The 23,284-nt window shown below is 44.2% G+C and overlaps 1 protein-coding gene and 1 non-coding gene across 2 annotated transcripts; one reads left to right on the plus strand and one right to left on the minus strand.

The window, feature by feature from the left end:
* The first annotated feature begins 10,832 nt into the window (after positions 1 to 10,832).
* Positions 10,833 to 10,939, plus strand: LOC112089405. Its single transcript, XR_002901043.1, has one exon. It is a non-coding gene; the product is annotated as a small nucleolar RNA R71 (small nucleolar RNA).
* A 6,999-nt stretch (positions 10,940 to 17,938) lies between these two features.
* On the minus strand, positions 17,939 to 20,254 carry LOC112089122. The gene is made up of 3 exons (XM_024160098.1): positions 19,747 to 20,254; positions 19,061 to 19,197; positions 17,939 to 18,922 (listed from the first exon to the last, which is right to left on the minus strand). Exons 1-3 carry the CDS (start codon positions 20,147 to 20,149, stop codon positions 17,939 to 17,941), a joined length of 1,524 nt encoding a protein of 507 aa, XP_024015866.1. The 5' UTR covers positions 20,150 to 20,254.
* Between the last annotated feature and the right edge of the window lie 3,030 nt (positions 20,255 to 23,284).

The raw sequence follows: 23,284 nt of genomic DNA on the forward strand, positions 1-23,284 counted from the left end.
GCTTAACTTAGTTGCTCTGGGCTGTCTGGGACATCTCGCATTCCGGAGAGTGTAACTTCCTGAAGACTTGTCCGAATTGAGTGATTCCGGTTGCAGAAGACAGAGGACTCATTTATCTCCGACTTTGGTCAAGGAAGTTTCGATGCTTGGGAAGTGTAAGGCTTCCTGGAGGGCATATCTTTGCAGTGCATTTACACGACCAGAGAGAGGCGTCTAGACATGTGTCCATTCCGGAGACCGTATCTTTCTTCTCAAAGCTCCGAATTGACTGATCTCATATGTTCTGGAAAGAGGACTCAAATGTCTCTGATTCTCATGAAGGCCCCGGAAACTGAAGTGCACCGTCCTTCGCATCCTTCAGAACTGATCTGCTCGGTCCGGAATACCTGCAAGACAGGGGTTCCTTCCGACGAGCTTAACTCTCTGCTCACGCGTCCAAATTCCACGATTCTACTTGCTATGAAACCGTGATCAAGTCTTCTCCAACTTCTATGAAGCACCCGCCATCCGAATCGGACCGGAAGGCTCCCCGGACAGGCGATTTCTGAGACACGTTCACACCCGGAGATTTTGGCCGAAACACTTCATTCGCGGTACACGAAAATGGCCGGTAAAGCTTCCCGCGGTACATGAAAATGGCCGGTAAAACCTTCCTGGCCAGCGAGAATGGCCGATAACCTCCCAAGACCCAATTTTTCCACTTTTTCAAGCTTTGCTCACCATTCCACCTCCTGGATTCATCTTTTCAGCTCCATATTCACCTGATAGACACTCAAAACATGCAAAGACTCATTGGGACCTAATGCATCTCCTAAGTTCTAAAACAAACCCTAAGGACCTAAAATGCATGAAATAAAACATGATTTGGAATGATTTATGCAACCTAAATGATGCAAATTATGAACATATCAACTCCCCCACACTTGTCCTTTGCTTGTCCTCAAGCAAAAAGAGCAAATGAGAGAAAGAGGTTGTATACAATGGGAGTTCACATTTTCTTTTTGAGAGAAGTGATCACAATGAGAATTCAAGTTCATGCTCAATTATGCAATGCAAAGTCATACTCAGATATATATATCAACTCAGCAAGGAATCTCCACAAGTTCTTCTCTCTCTCAACTCTTTCACATTCATTAAGCTTTTATCAGGTGGATCTCATGATGCAAGGTTTAAACAAGCTGGCTTGGCTTGGGAGAGGCTATGAGATTAAAATGATCTCATCAGTGCTCAAGTGGGTTTAATGCAGAAAAGGGATCTCTCTATGAATGATCAAAATTTGGCAGAATGCTAAAGGTAAAAAGCAACCTATGCATACAAGGGCAAAGACTCATCACACCCCACCCTCTACTCAAAGCTTCCTCACTTGCTCAAAAATCCTCACTTTTCACTCTCATTTTCCTCTCACCAGGGGATTTACTTTTTTACTTTTTCTCTCAAGTCTTGGAACTCAAACTTTACACAGCTCTCTTTTTTTTTTTTTTTTTTTACAACTTCTAGCCTCTTCTTCCTTTCTTAACAAAACATTTGAGCCTTTTGGCTTCTTTTCTTCCTTTTTACTTAGAGGCTAGACTCTTTCTTTTCAACAAACCAGAGCTCACTTTCTCAAAATACCAAGACTGATTTCTTTTTCTTTCATTCCCCTAGCTATTTTCACTCTCTCTTTCCCACTCATCTCACCTTTTTCCACTCACCAAAAAGTCTTTTCCCCCACACTTATTCCTTGCCAAAACTCTCAGTTCCTTGATGTTGGAACACAGCACTCAATGAGACCTGCCCTTGTCGCTCTAAACCTAACACTTTCTGCTAAGTTTGATCCAAGGTGGCCTTTCAATTCACACACAAACATTGGCTTAAAAGAAGGATGGGTTCAAGGTATGGGAACTGATCCATGATGTGGATTCAGCTACTTGAGCTAAGGAAAAGAGTGGTAAAAACAGTGGTTCTAGCTCAAGTATGTATATTGGTATCCACAAGCTTTTTCAAACAATGCATCACAAGATATTTTCAAGTCAAGTTCAAGGTTCCCACTTAATTAGAGTTGAGTTCAATTCAAACTTGCTTCTCAGATTCAGATCATTTCAGACTTTGCAAGCACAGAAAAAGATTCACAAGCATATTCAATTCAAGTTCTCAAAGTGATGTACTCTCTGGAAAACCTATCATTACTCCCTGCAAGATGCAACCTACATGCAAATGCAATCTAGACTCAATCCTAAAAATGAGAATGCAACTACATGATCATTTTTTTGTGTAAATTTTTCATATTTTTCCATTTTTTTGGTTTTTATATGCACTTAGATGAATATGCAACTAGAATGTGACTCAAGACTCAAAGTGTAAAATAAGAAAATAGAAAACATGATTAGTAAAGGATAAAACTCCTCCCCCACACTTAAATAACACAGTCCCTTGTGTTATAAAAGTATGTGAAAGAAGTGAAACCAAAGCAAACAGGCAAAATGCAAAAGAAAAAGAAAGTCTACATGCTATTTACAAGGTTTTGAGTGTTTACCTCAATCGCTGAGGTCTGATCCCAAGTAATGGGATGGATTGGAGGTTGAACATGATGGGGTGGAATATCTGGGTGGGCTGCTCTCAGGTGAGTCTGGTTGGAACGCTGTGGCCGGATTCACCCAATCTTCTTTTCCTGGTGGTAGCACAAGGTCATTGGCAGCTGAGCTTTCTCCCACCTCTTCTCTTGTATCTCGTTTGGGTGAGGTGGCTGGAGCTGTGAGCTTTTTCACCTTCTTCTTAAGCTGCCTAACACAGTCAACCAGCTTGTTGATCGTTTTATCTTGCCATTTGCACCATTTCTGAAGGGTGTTAACTCTGGAATACAGCTTCCTTGTGTGATAGTCAGGCTCACCCCAAAAGTAAGGATCAAAGTGATACCTCCCTGCTCCCATCCTTCTTTCAAAATCTCTTGGCTCCTCATTCTCACAACCAGCGGTCCTAGTTGTGTCCTCCTCTTCAGCTGGCTCTTTGCCCTTTGAACTAATTGGCTTCTTACATTTGGGAATTGGAGGGTGAATGGCTGAGTCGTAGAGCTGATCTTTTAGGACAATAAAGGAGACATTGTGCCTTTCTGTGAGAGTGGTGATGGCTGGGTTTGGCAACAGAACATGAACTTTTTCATCTTGCAAGAGCTTGAAGGTGTACAAGAAGTGTTCACCATTGCTTTCTTTTAGAAACCCAACCTTGGTGAGGGTAACTTCATCAATCAACCCAGGTCTGACTGCAACATTATCAAAGACAAAACCTCTTGCTTTCAGAATCCTTGTCACTAGCCATCCATTGTGCAACTTAGTGAGCTTCTTTCTTTTACCCTCACTCCAAGCAATGTCCTTGTAAATCAGCATTTGGCGTGCCAAGAATGCACCACTAGAAGGGATGTAATGTGGAAGGCGAAACTCTCTCTTGCTCTTCAAGTGACTGATGAAAGGATGAAGACCCATGCCCAGTAGCTCCATGTCAGCTAGATGCACCACTCCATCATTGTGCTTGGTAAAGAACATTTGGCAAAGCACCTTGTGAGCATAGCGGATTGCTGGGTTTCTTATCCATGAACTCTTGCATCTTCCTCCTCTGAAGCTCCGAAAAGCAATTGTATCCCACAAGTCAGTGATCATGTGATCAGGGTATGTGAACTTCACTGTCTCTTCTTGTGCAGGTCTTGTAAAAGCAAAGATCTCATCAAGTTCTTTGAAGCTTACATGGTGTTGTGCACCATCTATTGTGAACTCTATGTGCCCAAGACCATTGCCCTCTTTGATTCTTGCATCTCTAGGGCCATATCCACAAACTTGAAGGGATGCAAGAAACTCTTGTGTAACACCATCATGAGCCACATCTCTCATCTCAAAGAATCCACCAAACCCCATGTTGTTGAAAATGAGCTGAACCTCTTCAAGAATACCCATCCTCCGCAGCAGCTCCATATCAGGGAACTTGGTTTGCTGCACTTTTGCACCTCTGAACATGTCAAAGTAGTCATCAAAAGTTGGCTCACTTTCCTCAGAACCTGACTTTGCTTTCTTAGCCCGCTTCAATGCTGTTTCAGGGTCACTTTCTGTTCCTTCTTCATCCTCAGCCACAGCCACCTCTTTTCCTGCCCTGTGAACGACCTCAACCAATGCCAACTCGTTACCAGGAGTCTTTGAAGTGGAGCCATTTGTTTTCTTTGGTGCAGCAACCTTCTTTGCTTTCTTTTCAGCTGGGTCCTTTGGCTTTCTCCGCCTTTTCTGTTTGTTGAAAACTTTGTGCCCAAAAGGCAGAATCTTATCCTCTGAAGCTCCAGCTTACTCTTTTCTGGCTTTGTCCACGGCTGCTTGTCTTTTTGTTCCTGCCATCCTGCATTTTCTCAAACCATTGTAAGCACCAAAGCAAGAGAACAACAAAAGTTTTTCAAAGATTCACCAAGTTCATGAGCAGCACCAATCGATTTCTCTTTAAAAGAAGGTATTTCAAGCTGATTATAAAACTCATTAAACTCAAAGCAATGGCAAGAAGCAATGCACACAAAGAGTTCAGCTCGAAACACAATTTCTAAAAAAAATCGATTCACATGATGATTTTCAAGAAAATTTCTCAAAAATTCCAAGAACAGGTCATTCTCAAGCAAGATTCATGAAATCCCTATCCATTCTACTTGCACAATACTCACAAAATGATTCCAAGGTATCAAGAGGCCCATTAAAATCGATTCCATTTGTTTTCTCTGTTCATGAACAGTACTCTAAAGCATGGAAAAGGTGAGTTTTAACAGATTAAATACCTTGGAATCTTCAAGTTTCGAGTGTAAAACGGATGTGCAACAAGAAACTAGACAGGATTACGAGTTCAATGCAGTTGGAATCACTCAATTTGATGCAGCAACGAGAGAGATATGAAAGTTTAGAGTTCAAGAGTGGAGAAGAAAAAGCAAACTCGCGATGAAGAAGAAGGAGTGGTGGGGAACAGCTGGCTTGGCGCGTCTGTTGACCGGTCAACGTCCGTACGGTCAACTGGAATTCAAATTTTGGATCGCGCCTCTTTGACCGTGTCACATGCCCGTGTCTACAACTCGAGAATGCTTCATCTTTGCCGCGGTCTTGACTTGGCCGTATCTTCAGGCTGTGGCAAACCCCGAGCATTGTCCTTCTTCTTTTCTCTTGCCACGGTCTGATTGTTTCCCCGTGGCAAACTTCTCGTGGCCGTGCTCATTCCTCGGTCAAACTCTCCAAATCTTTGCCACGGTCAAGCCTTTAGCCCGTGTCTTGTGGACCGTGGGAAACACCGAACGACGGCCATCTTGTCTCTCTTTGCCACGGCCTTGGTTTCTCACCGTGGCAATCCCCTCGTGTCAAAGCCCGATCACTGCACATTGCATCTTCATTTTGCCACGGCCTTGGCTTCTTCCCATGGCGACCAAACCGCGGCATTGTCCGAATGTTGCTTGTTCCACTTTTGTTCTTGCATCGGCCTTGTCCCATCTCGTGTCATCCCCACCGTGGCAATCACCGAACGTTTGGGATTTCCGTGCACTTTGCCACGGTCTGGCTCTTTCCCGTGGCAACCCCAACCGTGGCAAACCCCGAGCCTCATCCATTCTTCTTTTTCTTTTGCCACGGCCGCCTAGGTTCCATGTCACAAGGCCGTGGCATTCACCGAACACATGCCTCTTTTGCCACGGCCTGGCCTTGAGACCGTGATTATCTCCCCGTGGCAGCACAAAGAGACTTGCCACGCCTTGTTTTTGACCGTGGCCGGTCCCCATGTCAAAGCCCGAGCACAAGCTTGTCTCCATTCCTTCATCTCTTTTCATTCTGCATTCACTTTCCAAAGGTTCAGACTCACACCTAACACCTGTAAACACTCAACAGACCTATCAAAACATCCTAAAACATAAAAAGAAAAGAATCAAAAGATCAAAAGCATATTTACAAAGGGTAAGCTTGGGGTGTCTCCCAAGAGCACTTTGTTTAATGTCTCTAAGTTTGACTTTGGGAACCTGATTAACAGGCTGGTGGATCAAGAAGGGGAACTGATGTAGCTTCCTCCTTCCCTTGTGAAACTAAGTAATGCTTGATTCTCTGTCCATTCACCACAAATTCCTGACCATTCTTCCCTTCTAAGACAATGGCACCATAAGGCCTCACTTCAAGAACTTTGAAAGGTCCAGACCACCTAGACTTAAGCTTTCCTGGAAACAACTTAAGTCTGGAGTTGAAAAGCAAGACCAAATCACCATACTTGAACTCTCTCTTCAGAATCTTTCGATCATGCAGAACTTTGGTCTTCTCCTTATAGATCTTTGAGCTTTCAAAAGCCTCAAGCCTAATCTCCTCAAGTTCATGGAGTTGCATGATCCTTTTCTCCTGAGCTGTCTTGATATCAAAGTTCAGCAACTTCACAGCCCACATAGCCTTGTATTCCAGCTCAACAGGAAGGTGGCAGCTCTTCCCATATAGTAGACTGAATGGTGATGTCCCAATTGGAGTTTTAAAGGCAGTCCTATAAGCCCACAATGCATCATCTAGCTTTTTGCTCCAATCTTTTCTGCTTGAGCTAACAGCCCTCTCAAGAATGGCCTTGATCTGTCTATTAGATACCTCAACCTGGCCACTAGTTTGGGGGTGATATGGAGTAGCTATCTTGTGTTTCACTCCATGCTTCCTCAATAAACCTTCCAGAGTCTTGTTCACAAAGTGGGATCCTCCATCAGAGATGACAACCCTTGGAACTCCAAACCTTGGGAAGATGATGCTCTTGAACAGCTTCACTACAACCTTGGAATCATTGGTAGGGGAAGCAATGGCCTCAACCCATTTGGACACATAGTCCACAGCAACAAGTATGTACTGATTTCCATAGGATGAAATGAAAGGTCCCATAAAGTCAATCCCCCAGCAATCAAAGATCTCAACTTCTAGAATGGGGTTTTGAGGCATCTCACTTCTCTTAGATATGTTTCCATGCCTCTGACAGGCATCACATGCTGAAACCACCAACTGGGCATCTTTGAACATTGTAGGCCACCAAAACCCACTTTGAAGAACCTTTGCCACAGTTTTGAATGCCCCCATGTGACCTCCAAAAGCAGAACCATGACATTCTTGCAACACAGGTTGCATCTCCTCTTCAGCAAGACACCTTCTGTACAGCTGATCCTTGTTCAGAACATAGAGGTAGGGCTCATCCCAATGGTATCTCTGGACATCTCTGAAGAACTTTTTCCTCTTGTAAGCATCTAATTCAGGAGGCTCCACCCCACATGCAAGATAGTTCACTATGTCTGCAAACCAAGGCATCCTCCTTTCTTGAATGCTCTCTACTTTTCTCAAACTTCAAGTAGGAATGGAGCACCATCAGAGACTCTTCAGGCAAAGCATCATCTATGGGGACTTTTTCTTCAATCCTCAGCCTTGAGAGATGGTCTGCAGCCCCATTCTCAATGCCCTTTTTATCAAGCACCTCCATATCAAACTCTTGGAGCAATAAAACCCATCTCAACAGCCTTGGTTTGGCATCTTTCTTGGTCATCAAGTACCTGAGGGCTGCATGATCAGTATACACAATGACCTTTGATCCCACCAGGTAGCTTCTGAACTTATCAAAGGCAAAAATTATTGCCAGCATTTCCTTTTCCGTTGTAGCATACTTCTCTTGGGCAGAGTCAAGTGTTCTACTTGCATAGTAGATCACATGCAGCTTCTTGTCTTTCTTTTGTCCAAGTACTGCTCCAACAGCAAAGTCAGAAGCATCTGTCATGACCTCAAAAGGTAGGGACCAGTCTGGTGCCTGAACTATTGGTGCACTAACCAATGCCTCCTTGATCAACTTAAAGGCTTCTTCACATTCAGCATCAAAGATGAAATCCACCTCCTTACACAACAGTCTTGTTAAGGGCCTGGCAATCCTTGAGAAGTCCTTTATGAATCTTCTATAAAACCCTGCATGACCAAGGAAGCTCCTTATCCCTTTAACTGAAGTGGGGGTTTGCAGATTCACCATCACTTCCACCTTTGCCTTATCAACCTCAATACCCTTGTCAGAGATCTTGTGCCCAAGAACTATTCCTTCGCACCATGAAATGACACTTCTCCCAGTTCAGCACCAAGTTGTGCTGCTCACATCTCTCCAACACCTGTGTCAAATTAGAGAGACAATCCGAGAAGGAGGAGCCATAGACACTAAAGTCATCCATGAACACCTCAACTTTCTCTTCAATAATGTCAGAGAAAATGTGCACCATACATCTTTGAAAAGTGGCTGGTGCATTACATAAACCGAAGGGCATTCTCCTATAAGCATAAGTGCCATAAGGGCATGTGAATGTTGTTTTCTCTTGATCCCGGGGGTCTATGGGAATTTGGAAGAACCCCGAGTACCCATCGAGAAAACAAAAATAAGGATGATTAGCTAACCTTTCAAGCATTTGATCAATGAATGGTAAAGGGAAATGATCCTTATCGTTTTTCACCACTGTGATCCCACCTTTCTTGGGCACAACATGAACAGGAGACACCCATCTTGAGTCAGAGATTGGGTAAATTATCCCTGCCTCAAGAAGCTTTAGTATCTCCTTCTTAACCACTTCCCTAAGGTTGGGGTTAAGTCTTCGTTGATGCTCAATAGAGGACATAGATTGGTCCTCTAGGTGGATCCTATGGGTGCAAATGTCAGGAGAGATCCCTCTAATATCAGCCAAAGAATACCCTATGGCTCTCCTGAACTTTCTTATTTCATTGAGCAATGCACTCTCTTGATCCTCTAATAGGCTATCATTGATGATGACAGTATATGTGGAGTTTAAGCCTAAGAAAGCATACCTGAGCCCTGTTGGTAGAGGCTTGAGCTCAACAGAGGGTGCATCAGCCTCATTCCAGTCCTGGTCCAAGCTGCTTTGGCTGGTGACTGATTCCTTGATAGCAAAAACTTCAGAGCCACTTTGTTCCAGCTCCAAAAACCTTGTTTCAGGACCCAGCTCTCTTGCATTGTCCAGATACAGCTTATACCCTTCACTTGCTTCAGCCAAGAGCTCATTGTCTCCTTGTTCTTGAGTTAGAGCAGCTTGAAGAGGATCCTCAGTGTTCAGCTCCTCAAGCAACTCATCAGCCAACTGGTCCATTGTCTCCACATAGAAACATTGACCTTCAATGGTGGGTTTCTTCATCATCTCATTCACATCAAACTTGAGCCTTTCAGACCCAAGTTGAAGCTCTATCATCCCACCTCTCACATCAATAATAGCTCCTGCAGTGGCTAAGAATGGCCTGCCCAAGATGAGAGGATCTACTGGTTCCTCATCCATTTCCAGCACAACAAAATCTGTTGGAACCTCAAAACCCCCTATCTTGACAGGTAGATCTTCCAACATACCAACAGGCAATCTAACTGATCTATCTGCAAGGATAAGAGAGATCCTTGCAGGCTTGAAGACTCTAAAGCCCAGCTTCTTAGCTATGGAGAATGGCATCAAGCTGACTGATGCTCCTAGATCACAAAGACATCCAGAAAATAGAAAAGGTCCAATGGCACAAGGGAGTGTGAAACTTCCTGGATCAGTTAATTTCCTTGGGATGGACTTCTTCTGAATGATAGCACTGCATTCGTGACTTAGTACTACCATGCCTTGAAGTTCTTTTGTCTTGTTCAGAATTGCATCCTTCAAGAACTTCCCCATCTTTGGCATCATTAAGAATGCATCAATGAGAGGCATTGTGAGTGGTGTCTCTTTGAGTGCCTTCTACTAGTCTACTAGTTGCTTCTTAAATCTCCCTGGAAATGGGAGCTTGGGTTGGTATGGAGGTGGTGGCACATACTTCTTCTCTGGTTCTGGTTCCTTTGCTACCTCTTTACCTTTTTCTGTCCTTGGTTTCTCAGCAACTTGATCATCCTTTAAGGCTGCCTCCCCCTCAGGTTGATCATTGTCGTCAATGATCACTTTGTTGTTCTCAATACCAGGTAACTCCTTGCCACTCCTCAGTGTAATGGCCTTGGCATATTCCTTGGGGTTGGGTTCTGGTTTTCCATGTAGGTGACCTTGGTTCCTTGAGCTTGATGCCTGGTTTTGCTTCAGTTCCTTGATTTCCTGCTGCATAGTCTGTTGACCCTGAAGTAGTTGTTGCAGAATACCAACCATATCTGTACCCATCTGTGGTTGCTGTTGAACCATTGGTGGCTGAAACTGTTGTTGAACCGGCGCCTGCTGTTGGAACTGTGGTGGACCAAACCCTGGTGGTGCCTTTGGCTGCTGTGAAGTGTAACCAGTGCCCTGAAATGGTTGCTGTTGCTGACCAAAACTCTGATTCTGACCAAATTGATTCTTGGGTTGGAATGACCCTTGAAAGTTGTTCTTGGGAACAAAGTTCTTTGGAGCTTGAGAATGGGGATAGACCTGGTCTTGTGGGTTAGCTACATTGGTGTTCCTGTAAGAGAGGTTTGGATTGGCATTACCATACTGATATCTTTGGAACCTCTGATTCCCAATGTAGTTGAGCTCCTCTTGGGTAAGACCTTCTTCACTTATGTTCTCAAAGATTTGAGAAGGTTCCTCATACTCTCCAACAAAATGCATTGGCTTCTGAGTGGTGAATTTCAGCTTGTCTAATTCACTCCTCAACTCCTTAACTTCTCTTGAGAGCCTCTGTTCTGAGCTTGAACCTTCAGATCTATTTGATCTGTCATAGTCTTCACCATAAGTATCATTGCTCAATGCTAAGTTCTCCACTAGCTCCAAAGCAGCATGTATCTCTTTACCCAGAAAGTTCCCATTGGAAGCAGTATCCAGCTGGTTTCTAATCTTGGGAAGAGCTCCCCTATACAGTGTGCTGAGAAGAAAAGCCTCACTAAACCCATGGTGTGGGCATTGGTTTGTGTAGCTCCTGAATCTCTCATATGCTTCACCAAAACTTTCATTGCTGTGCTGAGTGAAGCTAGAGATTTGGTTCCTCAGTTTTGCAGTTCTTGAGGTCGAGAAGAACTTAGATAAGAAGGCTTGCTTGCATTGCTCCCAGGTTTGAATGGAGCCTCTTGGAAGATTCTTCTCCCATTGATGAGCTTTATCACCAAGACTGAATGGGAATAGTCTTAGCTTGAAGCTGTCTTCTGAAACTCCATTTATCTTGGTCAGATCACACACCTTATCAAACTGGTCCAAGTGTTCCAAAGGATCTTCCATTGCTAACCCATGGAACTTTGAGTTCTGGACCATATTCAGCAAAGATGCCTTCACTTCAAAGTTGTTGTTATGCACAGGTGGTGCCTGAATACCAGCTCCATACTGATGAGCATTGGCCCTGTCATTCTCTCCAACATAGACTTGGGGTTGCTCATATCTCCTTTGCTGTGGTTGGAAAGGGTGGGGTTGGTGGTGCACTTGTTGTCTTTGTTGAACATTGGCCTGATGCCTCTGTTGATGAGCTTGAGCTTGTCCCTGGTGGACATAAGCTTGTTGGTGCACCTGTTCCTGATGAACATTACCCTGATGAAACCCTTGACCAACTCCATTTCCAGCTCCAATACCCTGAGCCTGTTGCTCCTGAACCGGTTGTTCTATATCCACAACGTGGTCTCTTTGTTCTTCCATGTCAGCCTGATCAATCTGTCTACCACGTCTGTCCCTTCTCCTCCTTGGTACCAAAAGGTTGATGTTGTCGTTGAGAGGGAAAGGTGGACCACAGCTTCTTGATCTAGACCTGGTGTTCATACACCTGAAATCACAAACAGAACTTGAAAGGAATCAGTAAAAACAAGAAAGTAAGCACTTGATCTCAAGAACAGATCAGAGCTTAATGCTAAACAAACCACAATTTGGCAACGGCGCCAATTGATAGATAAGACTTTTTAGGGTCTCAGGGCTATCAATCCCCTTGTCAATGTAGCACAAAGAGGTTTATCAATCCAGATGTGGTGGTAGACACTAAACTATGTGATCAAGTTCTTAATTCAAGCAAACAAGAGTGATTTTGATTAACTAATGACAACTAACAACTTAAACAGGTTTAAAGACAAATGACAATGACAAATGATGTGAATATGATATGATGGAGGCATGAGATTCTAGACATGATAGTTGGTTAGGGTGCTTTGGTGTTAAACTAGAAATACTAATGACAATGATGAGACATGATTCAAATGATTAAGAACTCTAATCTAGGTTAATCCTCTCATGAAGGTATTAACCCCTATACTAATCCATTTTCAAATTAAATTCCCATTTGTGAAATATGAATCAATATGCATTAATAAACAGTTCTCAATGATCATTCAAGCAAATAACAATACATCATCATGCAGAAAAATGCTTAAACCTCTAATACAACTCTTTCAGGAATTTCATCAAACACTTTTGGTGCATGAAATTTCCAGAATCTAGATCTCAAGTGATTATCAAGGATCTAGTATAGAGAACAGTTGTTTAGAGAAAGGAATCAATGAATCTAGCCCTAAGCACTCCTAATCTAACACTTTAGCACCCTAACCTACACATCTAGAACCTCATTAAGGTAACTACTCACTAATCATGATCAACACACTAAATCCTTTGCAAGATGTGTTGTTAATCATGATTAGAAGTTGATTTTGATGATAAGAAATGATGAACAAGATGGAAAGAAACTGCAAATCGATATTAAGCTCTCTAAAACAAGTGTATTAAGTAGTTTTTCACAAAAGGGGAAAGAAGACTAAAAGTCGATTCAGTCTTCTCTACAAATTAGGTCTAAAAACCTTATAAAGGAGGCTTGGGCGAACCGGGTCAACCAGGAACAAACCGGGTACTGACCCGGCCTTGATGGGAAAAGAAGGGTTTGCCACGGTCTGGTGTGTCCTTGGTGTGACCGTGGCATTCCTGACCGTGTCAAAGCCTTCATTTGTGTTCTTGATTCATTTTGATGCCACGGTCTGATCAAGCTTCATCTGGAACTCGTGGCAAGCTACTGTGTCAAACGCCGAAGATGTGTAAAGGTTGCCACGGTCAAGCCCCCAGACCGTGGCATTCAGACCGTGCCAAAACCCGCATGCATGTGAAGTCCTTCCCAACCAAGTATATGTTTGCCACGGTCTAGTCTCAGACCGTGGCTTTGAAATCGTGTCAAAAGCCGAAACTGTGTAGAAGTTGTCTCCAGCCACTTGTTCATTTGCCACGGTCAAGTCCCAGACCGTGGCATTCAGCTCGTGCCAATCGCCGAAGGTTGCAAGAAGTTGCCACGGTCAAGCCTCAGACCGTGGCATTTTGGCCGTGTCAATCGCCGAAGGTTGCAAGAAGTTCCTCTCAGCCAAGTGTGTGTTTGCCACGGTCAAGTGTAGACCGTGGCATGAAGATCGTGCCATTTGCCGAGGGTGCACAAAAGTTGCCACGGCCAAGTGTGGACCGTGGCATTCTATCGCGGCATGCTTAACTTAGTTGCTCTGGGCTGTCTGGGACATCTCGCATTCCGGAGAGTGTAACTTCCTGGAGACTTGTCCGAATTGAGTGATTCCGGTTGCAGAAGACAGAGGACTCATTTATCTCCGACTTTGGTCAAGGAAGTTTCGATGCTTGGGAAGTGTAAGGCTTCCTGGAGGGCATATCTTTGCAGTGCATTTACACGACCAGAGAGAGGCGTCTAGACATGTGTCCATTCCGGAGACCGTATCTTTCTTCTCAAAGCTCCGAATTGACTGATCTCATATGTTCTGGAAAGAGGACTCAAATGTCTCTGATTCTCATGAAGGCCCCGGAAACTGAATCGGCCTGGAAGTGCACCGTCCTTCGCATCCTTCAGAACTGATCTGCTCGGTCCGGAATACCTGCGAGACAGGGGTTCCTTCCGACGAGCTTAACTCTCTGCTCACGCGTCCGAATTCTACGATTCTACTTGCTATGAAACCGTGATCAAGTCTTCTCCAACTTCTATGAAGCACCCGCCATCCGAATCGGACCGGAAGGCTCCCCGGACAGGCGATTTCTGAGACACGTTCACACCCGGAGATTTTGGCCGAAATACTTCATTCGCGGTACATGAAAATGGCCGGTAAAGCTTCCCGCGGTACATGAAAATGGCCGGTAAAACCTTTCTGGCCAGCGAGAATGGCCGATAACCTCCCAAGACCCAATTTTTCCACTTTTTCAAGCTTTGCTCACCATTCCACCTCCTGGATTCATCTTTTCAGCTCCATATTCACCTGATAGACACTCAAAACATGCAAAGACTCATTGGGACATAATGCATCTCCTAAGTTCTAAAACAAACCCTAAGGACCTAAAATGCATGAAATAAAACATGATTTGGAATGATTTATGCAACCTAAATGATGCAAATTATGAACATATCACATGGAATTGAGATTGGGCCGGCGATGATGCGCGATTGGTCGTACGGATATGGACCGGATCTGGTTGGCGCGACGGTTGAGCGGCTTGGGAGTCCGAACGGATCTCGCCAAGACTCGGCCTGTCCAAGGCTGATCCATGATCCGGATTAGAATAGTCATCGTGGGTCAAATTCGGGTCGGGAATCATAGGCATGAAATGCATTCATGTGCATGCATATACTTAGCCAAAATTGCATAGACTTATACTATTGACCTTTCAGGAAAGGATGGCGATCCAAGAAGGGATTTGGCCTAGGCGCGCGGACCAGTTAGCCAAGCGGATGAGTGGTGTATTGAAACGGATAGATAGGATCATGTACTCTTATAATAGCTTATATGCAGACTCATAAGTTGTAATGAATCCTTTATTATATCAATAAAATATCCATTTCTGTCTTCTATAAATACATATTGACTCTAACTTAGTGAATCTCAGAATACACATATCGAATATGACTTAAACAAAGGACTTGACCCTAAAATTGGACTGATGGGGTCGGAGCCGTATAGCGGTCCGACCGGGAACAACCTCCACGGGCTTAGAGTTCGGGATGGGGTGTTTCAAGTTGGTATCAGAGCATGCTTGCTCCTAGGACAGTTCTGTTGGGTTTTGGGTACACCACTCATCGGCTAAAGGGTCTTGCGCTAGGTTGTTGCTTAGGCTTGTCTAGAGATCTTGGTAATAGTTAGGATGCACTAACTAAACGATTTCTGCAGATGGGTAAAAGCAACAAGACGGGAAAAAGTAAAAAGAATAAGGAGAATGCCGAACCAAGTCAGGCCAATGTGGATGAAGAGCCTGCTCTCAACCCCACCGAACCTGAGGCTGGGGAAAGAGAGAAGAGCAACGGGAAAAGACCGATGGTTGACCAGGATGGTCAGGAGGCGATGGGTCGTGAGGACTTTGCCGAGACATCGGATAAAGGTGCTGAAAATAAGGAAGGTGCGGCGGCTGGCACGGGAAACCAGACCGCAGTACCAACGCTGATATGCTCAAAGTTTAATCCCTAAGCTACTCTGCAAGAGCACAGATGTGCAGTTGTAGTATGTAGGGGTCGAACCACAGAGACAAGAGATCACTCAATAAACCTTATAGAGATTGAATTACGGTAAGCAGAAATATTGTAAATAAATAGCAATGCAACAGAATTAGACTAAGCAGCAATAAAAACGGTTTGTAAGATTCAGATGGATGGAGATTAGGCTTAGGGAGTTTCTCAGGAAATCAATGCATGCAGATCAATCGATTAGTCAGGGTTCAGGTTTAAGCACAGTTCTTGAACTCGAATCACAGAATTATAATTAACCAACTTCCGTTGTGAGAATTATCTAAGTCAAAATCCTAGAATTCCAAATTCCTTTGCAAACCCTAAAGATTTAAACCAGCTTTAATGCTCAAGTTCGATATGTTCACAAAGTATCTAAACCAAATTCCTTTTCGAATAGCTACTTTGCTCACCCTAGGTTCTTTCCAGTTATTCAATTACACTTCCGTGTCAATTAAGCAACCTAAGATCTAAGTTCTAGGTGGCCAATCCAGAATTAGTTTTAAGAACAACCTATGGTGAAGAACTAAATAGATTATGAACCCTAACTAACCAATCAATCTAACATCCAATGAAATCCTTTATGAGAACCCTAAACCTAACAAGCAAACTACTCAGACATGGAGATTGAAGCAATAAGCATGATTGAATAACTTGCAGTAAGCAGTAAATAGATTAATAAACAGGGGTTCGAAATCTTCTCTCTCCGGAACAGAGTTTCAGACTTGTCTCCCCAAAAACTCTCAAAAACAAAAACTCTCTCTAAGAAAATCTAAGGTTAACGTAAAAAGGGAATAAAAATCCTATATATATATCTCTAAGACACGTTTTGGGCTTCCTTGAAAACGTTTGGGCCCAACTCCTTCTTCAAATAGGAAACAAAATCGCCTTTTCCTTATTTCTCTAACAAGTGTCGCGCGTCACTCTCCATGGTGTCGAGCGTCACTAAAGCACAAAATCCATACTTGACGAATTTGATCCTGATTAAGCTCCAAAGTGCTCCAAAGTCTCCAGTTAAGCTCCAAACGTACCTATGACCTGAAAAGACTCCAAAAGACTCGAAAGACACTAAAAAGACTCTATAAATAAGACATTTACCATGGTTAAAAACCATAAAAACCATGATATATCAACTCCCCCAGACTTAGCATTTGCTTGCCCTCAAGCAAACAGAACACCAAACAGGAGAAAGAAGTTTGAAAACACAGAGACTCAACCTTTCATTGGAACATCGCTTTGACCGTTCACCCTGCAACTTAACTACTGCTTCATCATTCCAAATCGAACCACCATGTACTTCTCCGCAGACATTCACAGCTTTCCAGACTAAATCCAAAATTTCACAACATTGTCCATAAACCCTCATCGCTGGATCTCACTGATGATTCCAATGCCCAGAACCTACTAGATTCTTTCCCATTCTGTACTCAAACAAATCAGCCATACAAACTTTGGTACTTTTCTCTCCCCCAGACTTATTCTTTTCGCACACTCATCATCATTTTTTTATGGCATATACTCGATAAGGGTAAAGCTGCGAGTACTGATGGTGTTTGCCACCAAGTCCCCAAGTTGTCCCCTTACCTTGTATCAAAGGTTTTCAGCGAATAGTGGGGTCATGGGAAACATTCCTACCCCTCACTTCCTTCCTTTGTGTGATCATTCCAACTTAGAAGTGAAATAATGGGATCATTGGAAACATTCTTAGCCCTTCACTCCTAAGTGAAAATCATCTCAATCTTTTTGCCATTTTTCTTTCTTTCTTAGCTCGTCACAAGGGAGAGAAATCACTTCATTAAATTTCACACAGGCTTTCATTGATCAAGTACGAATAAGGAATCAAGCTCTAAGGCATTAGTCACATCAGCGAGTTAAAAGTGAAGTTCAGTACTTAGCTCAGGTTAGTGGATTCTGTTGGAAACATGGACGCCTCTAGTCAACTGGTCAGCCTTTGGATTTTTCATTAGTCGGATCTAGTCTGAATTTGCAGCAGTGGTCACTTAGGTGAAAAGTCAGCACAATAATTCCAGGAAAAGCATCATGATCTCCAACAGGTTTTGACTTAAAAACGTTTTGACACAACTGACTCTTAAAAAAAACAAACACAATGTCAGCAACTACCTCCCCCAGACTTGAATAACACTGTCCCCAGTGTAATCAAATCCGAAGTTGGTGACAAAAGAAAAGAAACAGAGAAACACAGGAAAAACAGATAACTTACCTGGCTGCAATGATGGTGACGCGCGACACTGATGATGGTATCGTGCGACACTTGTTTTCCTCGTACCGAATTGCAGCAGACCAATCCGAATTTCTGGTTTGACTTCGGTTTCCTGATTTCCTAATTTTTTTTTTTTTTTTTTGTTTTTATATATAGAGAAAACAAGTGACAAGCGACACCGAAGGTAGTGTCGCTCGACACCAGCCTCTGCTTCACCTAAAACACGAAAAGAAAAACGAAAATCACTGAAACAAAAGACTTATTTACAGACTCACCAGTGGATTGCCTTCCACCAAGCGCTTGTTTTAAGTCATTAGCTTGACTTGATGGCGATTCAAGCAGGAGGTGCACCATCCAGAGGCACGATATGTCCATCCGGAATCTCAGCTTTGGCCGAGTAGTGCTTCACCCTTTGTCCATTGACTGTGAACTCCCTGCTACCATCTGGTGTGAGGAGGACGATAGCACCATAGGGGCGAACCTCTTTGACTATGAAAGGACCTGACCATCGAGAACGAAGTTTACCAGGAAACAATTGCAAACGAGAATTATACAGAATTACCTGATCATTCGGTTCGAATTGCCTGGAGAGGATTTTGGAATCGTGATACGCCTTGGTCCTCTCTTTGTGCAACTTCGAATTCTCATAGGCATGGTACCTGATTTCGTCCAACTCATTCAGTTGTATCAGTCTCCTCTCTGCAGCAGACTTGATGTCGAAATTCATCAGCTTTATCGCCCAGGCTGCTTTGTGTTCGATCTCCACTGGAAGGTGACAGGGCTTTCCATAGAGCAGGTGGAAAGGTGTGGTGCCTAGAGGTGTTTTGAACGCTGTCCTGTACGCCCAGAGTGCATCGTCCAACTTCGCAGCCCAATCCTTTCGAGTTTTTCGCACTGTCTTCTCCAGAATCTCTTTGATCTGTCGATTTGAGACTTCGACCTGTCCACTCGTCTGAGGGTGATAAGGAGTGGCAACTCGATGACGAACTCCATGCTTCCTTAGGAGTTTTTCAAAAATCTTGTTAATAAAGTGAGTACCACCATCACTTATAACAATTCGAGGCACTCCAAATCGAGGAAAGATGATGGTCTTGAACATCTTAAGGACCACTGAAGAGTCGTTGGTGGGACTGGCAATGGCTTCGACCCACTTTGAGACATAATCAACAGCAACCAGGATGTACTTGTTCCCATAAGAAGAGGGAAAAGGACCCATGAAATCGATACCCCAGCAGTCGAATACCTCAACCTCAAGGATGAAATTCTGTGGCATCTCATGTCTTTTGCTGATCTTTCCTCTCCTCTGACAAGCATCGCACTGCGAGATGAATGCATGTGCGTCGCGAAACATGGTGGGCCACCAGAAGCCTGCTTGAAGAACCTTAGACACTGTTTTGAATGTTGCAAAGTGTCCAGCATATTCGGATCCATGACAATGAAACAGCACTTCTGGAACTTCTGACTCTGCAATGCATCTTCTGTAAATCCCATCAGAACAGTGCTTGTACAGATATGGCTCATCCCAGTGGTATCTTCGCAGCTCTCTCAAGAACTTCTTCTTTGCATAGCCCTTAAAGTTCTCAGGCTCAGCCTCTGCAGCGAGATAATTGGCAATATCGGCATACCAAGGGCGTTGGGTAGCGGATACAGCAGCTGAACTGGTCTCAGGAAGTCTGTTTCGAATTTGGGAGGTCTCTGTGTTCGCCTGAGAAAGGTGACGCGCGACACTAGTGGTGGTGTCGCTCGTCACTAACGTTCCTCCAACTCGAAAAACCTGCAATTCTTCGTCCAAACTGCTCTGGGACTTGGTTTCCACATAATACACATTCTCTTCTCGCAGGAAATCGTCTATGGGTACGTCGTCTTCAACCCTGATGCGTGAGAGATGATCTGCCACACCATTCTCAACACCCTTCTTGTCCTTGACCTCAATATCGAATTCCTGAAGGAGTAACACCCATCGCAGCAACCTAGGCTTCGCATCCTTCTTCCGCATCAAGTTTTTGAGTGCAGAATGGTCTGTGTGCACAATCACTTTCGATCCCACAAGGTATGGCCGAAATTTCTCAAAAGCAAAGACCACAGCCAACAGCTCTTTCTCAGTAGTAGCATAATTCCTTTGAGCATCATCCAGAGTTCGACTGGCATAGTAGATGGCATGAAGCTTTTTATCCTTCTTCTGTCCTAGAACAGCACCAACAGCAAAATCACTAGCATCACACATCACCTCAAAAGGCAAATTCCAGTCAGGAGGCTGCACAATGGGGGCGCTTATCAGGGCATGCTTGATCTGTTCGAACGCAGCAAGGCACTCATCTGTAAACTCAAACTTAGCATCTTTGCAGAGCAGAGCAGTAAGAGGGCGTGCAATCTTGCTGAAATCTTTGATGAAGCGACGATAGAAGCCTGCATGACCCAGAAAACTTCTAACCGATTTCGCAGAATCGGGTGGTGGCAAGCTCGTCATGACGTCGATCTTCGCACGGTCCACTTCGATACCAGCTGCAGAAACCTTGTGTCCAAGCACAATCCCATCTCTGACCATAAAGTGACACTTTTCCCAGTTAAGGACCAAGTGTTTCTCTTCACAGCGAGCCAGAACCTTGCAGAGATTATCCAGACAGTCCTTAAAAGATGATCCGTAGACTGAGAAATCATCCATAAAGACCTCCATGAAATCCTCAATCATGTCAGTGAAGATGGACATCATACATCTCTGAAACGTCGCAGGAGCATTACAGAGTCCAAAGGGCTTCCTGCGATATGCGAAAGTGCCGTATGGACATGTAAAGGTGGTCTTCTCCTGATCGTCTGGGTGGATAGGGATCTGGAAAAATCCTGAGTACCCATCGAGGAAGCAGTAGTAGGGATGGCTTGCAAGTCTCTCCAGCATCTGATCAATAAAGGGCAATGGAAAGTGATCTTTCCTGGTCGCTGCATTCAGCTTCCTGTAATCGATGCACATCCTGTGTCCAGTCACTGTGCGCGTCGGAATCAACTCATCCTTGTCATTCTTCACAACAGTAACCCCTCCTTTCTTAGGAACCACGTGCACAGGACTCACCCAGGCACTATCTGAAATTGGATAGATGATTCCAGCTTCCAGCAGCTTCATGATCTCCTTTTTGACGACGTCTTTCAGGTTAGGGTTCAACCTGTGCTGGTGCTCAATCGACGACTTCGACTCATCCTCCAGGTGGATTCGGTGCATGCACAATTCTGGTGAGATACCTGAAATATCATCAAGAGAATAGCCAAAAGCTTTGCGATGCTTGCGCAGCTTGCTCAGTAGTAAGGTAACCTCAGCATTGTTCAAAGAAAAATCGATAATGACTGGATAAGTAGAATTAGAGCCCAGGAATGCGTACCTAAGTCCTGCAGGGAGTTGTTTGAACTCAATCTTAGGGGCTTTCTCCTCACTCCAGTCGGATAACTGCTTCACCTTCGCAGGAGTCTCAAGCTGTTCAACCTGCGATGCCAGCTGCATCGCATGCTCGCTGGAGTCCAACATCTTTGAGTAAGATACTGAAATTTCGTCCAAGTGTTCGACCTCAGAGGCAAACGTGGTCAGAGCTCTCTCAAGTGGGTCTGTAGGCAGCATCTCATGGAGAAACTCCTCAGCAAACTCTGTGAGAGTATCGACATAGAAGGTCTGACCATCGATGGTGGGCTTCTTCATCAGCTTGTCCATGTCAAAGTTCATCACCAGATCTCCAACATTCAGAGCAATCATGCCTTTCCTGACATCGATAATAGCACCTGCTGTAGCTAGAAAAGGTCTCCCAAGGATAAGAGGATCTTTAGGCTCCTCTCCATACTCCAAAACCACAAAGTCAGTCGGTATCATGCAGTCTCCAACCTTGATTGGAACATCTTCTAGCACCCCTTCAGGTATCCTTGTCGAACGATCAGCTAGGATGAGTTAGATCCTTGTTGGCTTGAAATCAGTCATGCCGAGATTGACAGCTACCGAATAGGGCATGAGATTAACCCTTGAACCCAGATCAAACAGCGATCTCTTGAATCTCTCTGTGAAGATAGAGCAATCCAAGACAAAGCTTCCTGGATCAGACAGCTTCTCTGGAATTCGGTTCTGAATCACTGCACTGACTTGCTCAGATATCATCATCACTCCCTGTTCATGGCTGAGATTATTGGTTACCATTCGCTTCACATAACGTCTGATGACAGGAGTGATTTTTACAGCATCAACCAAAGGTATCTCAATCACAAGCTTTTCCATCAGAGCTTTGCATCGTGCATCATCAAGCTCTTGCTTGGACTTCCTAGGGCTCCTTGGGTAAGGAACTTTAGGTTTGTAGACTTTCTCCTCTGCAGATTTCGGATTCGGAATATCAACAGCTTCGCTCTGCAATTGGTGACGCGCGACACTAGTGATGGTGTCGCTCGTCACCGGCTCTGCAATCTCAGGAATTTCTTCAGAATCTTCTAAGTCCACGACTTCAGGTGTAGGAGGCGTCTTCGTGGGCTCAGAACTCAGATTTTTACCACTCCTCAACGTGATAGCACTGCAGTGATGCCTTGGATTGGTGTCAGTCTTCCCAGGAAGAAAACCCTCTTGCCTTTTAACAGAACCTGCAGTTTGGGCTACCTGTGTATCGAGCTGCTTGACATGGGTGTTCAGAACTTCGATTTTTCCATTCAGATCGAGGTAGAGAGCATCCATCTTCCCATTAAAGTCCACGGTGAGCTTCTGCTGACCTTCCAGAATCTGTTCCAGCATAGACTTCATCTCATTGTCAGGATTTTGAGGTTGAGATGAAGGAGTGCTGTAGTTTCTGGAAAAATTGTTGCTCGAAAAAGGTTTCTGGTACTGAGGCTTAGGCGTGTAACCAGAGAAGTTCTGATTACTGTTGAAGGTATTCCTCTGATTGTTTCCACTGTAATTTCCACTGTAGCTTCTGTTACCTTGCTGATTACCAAACCTCTGACCCTGAAATCCTGATCCACTGAAAAAGTTGACATCCTCTTCCTCAGCTGCATCCTCAGGTTCGAAACTCTCCACCTCCTGTGCGAATCTGACAGATTTCTTACCCACTAAAAGGCTGTGCACAGAATCAAGTTTAGCTTTGACCTCAGCGATCTGCGATCTATCCATGTTCCCAGCTTGCTTCTTTCGCTCTAGATCTGCATTCTTGGTGCTATTGCTGGATGCCAAGTTTTCGATGAGCTCAACAGGCGCGGCTAACTCGCATGCCTAAGTCGCACGATTGTGGACTTAGCATTTCTCTTGCTCTTGAGCTTCAGACCTCTTCCAGTGATAGTTTACCCGCACATATCAACTCGCAGCATCAGCATTCAGGCGTTCATCTTCAGGCCTGCGGGTTAACCAAGTCGCAAGACCATCTCGCAGCATCCAGAGCAGCTTAGACCACTTCGCATTCCGGAGAGTGTAACTCCTATGAGACTTGTCCGAATTGAATGATTTCGGTTGCTGAAGACAGAGGACTCATTTATCTCCAACTTTGGTGAAGGAAACTTCGGTGCTTGGGAAGTGTAAGGCTTCCTGGAGGGCACATCTTTGCAGTGCATGTACGCGACCAGAGAGAGGCGTCTAGACATGTGTCCATTCCGGAGAGTGTATCTTTCTGCTCATAGATCCGAATTGAATGCTCTTGGACGTTCTGGAAAGAAGACTCAAATGTCTCTGGTTCTCATG

This window comes from Eutrema salsugineum, unplaced genomic scaffold (genome assembly GCF_000478725.1).
Source record: "Eutrema salsugineum unplaced genomic scaffold, Eutsalg1_0 scaffold_12, whole genome shotgun sequence".
NCBI lineage: Eukaryota > Viridiplantae > Streptophyta > Magnoliopsida > Brassicales > Brassicaceae > Eutrema > Eutrema salsugineum.

Excerpts from the sequence above, each read along its gene's own strand:
- LOC112089122 (XM_024160098.1), bottom strand. The coding sequence starts at position 20,149 with ATGGTCAGAGATGGGATTGTGCTTGGACACAAGGTTTCTGCAGCTGGT. Across the intron at positions 19,198-19,746 it reads TCATGCCATCTACTATGCCA|AGGCTGAGCCTGAGAACTTT; the intron begins GTCGAACTCTGG and ends ATCTCGCTGCAG. Across the intron at positions 18,923-19,060 it reads GATGCATTGCAGAGTCAGAA|TGCGATGCTTGTCAGAGGAG; the intron begins GTTCCAGAAGTG and ends TTCATCTCGCAG.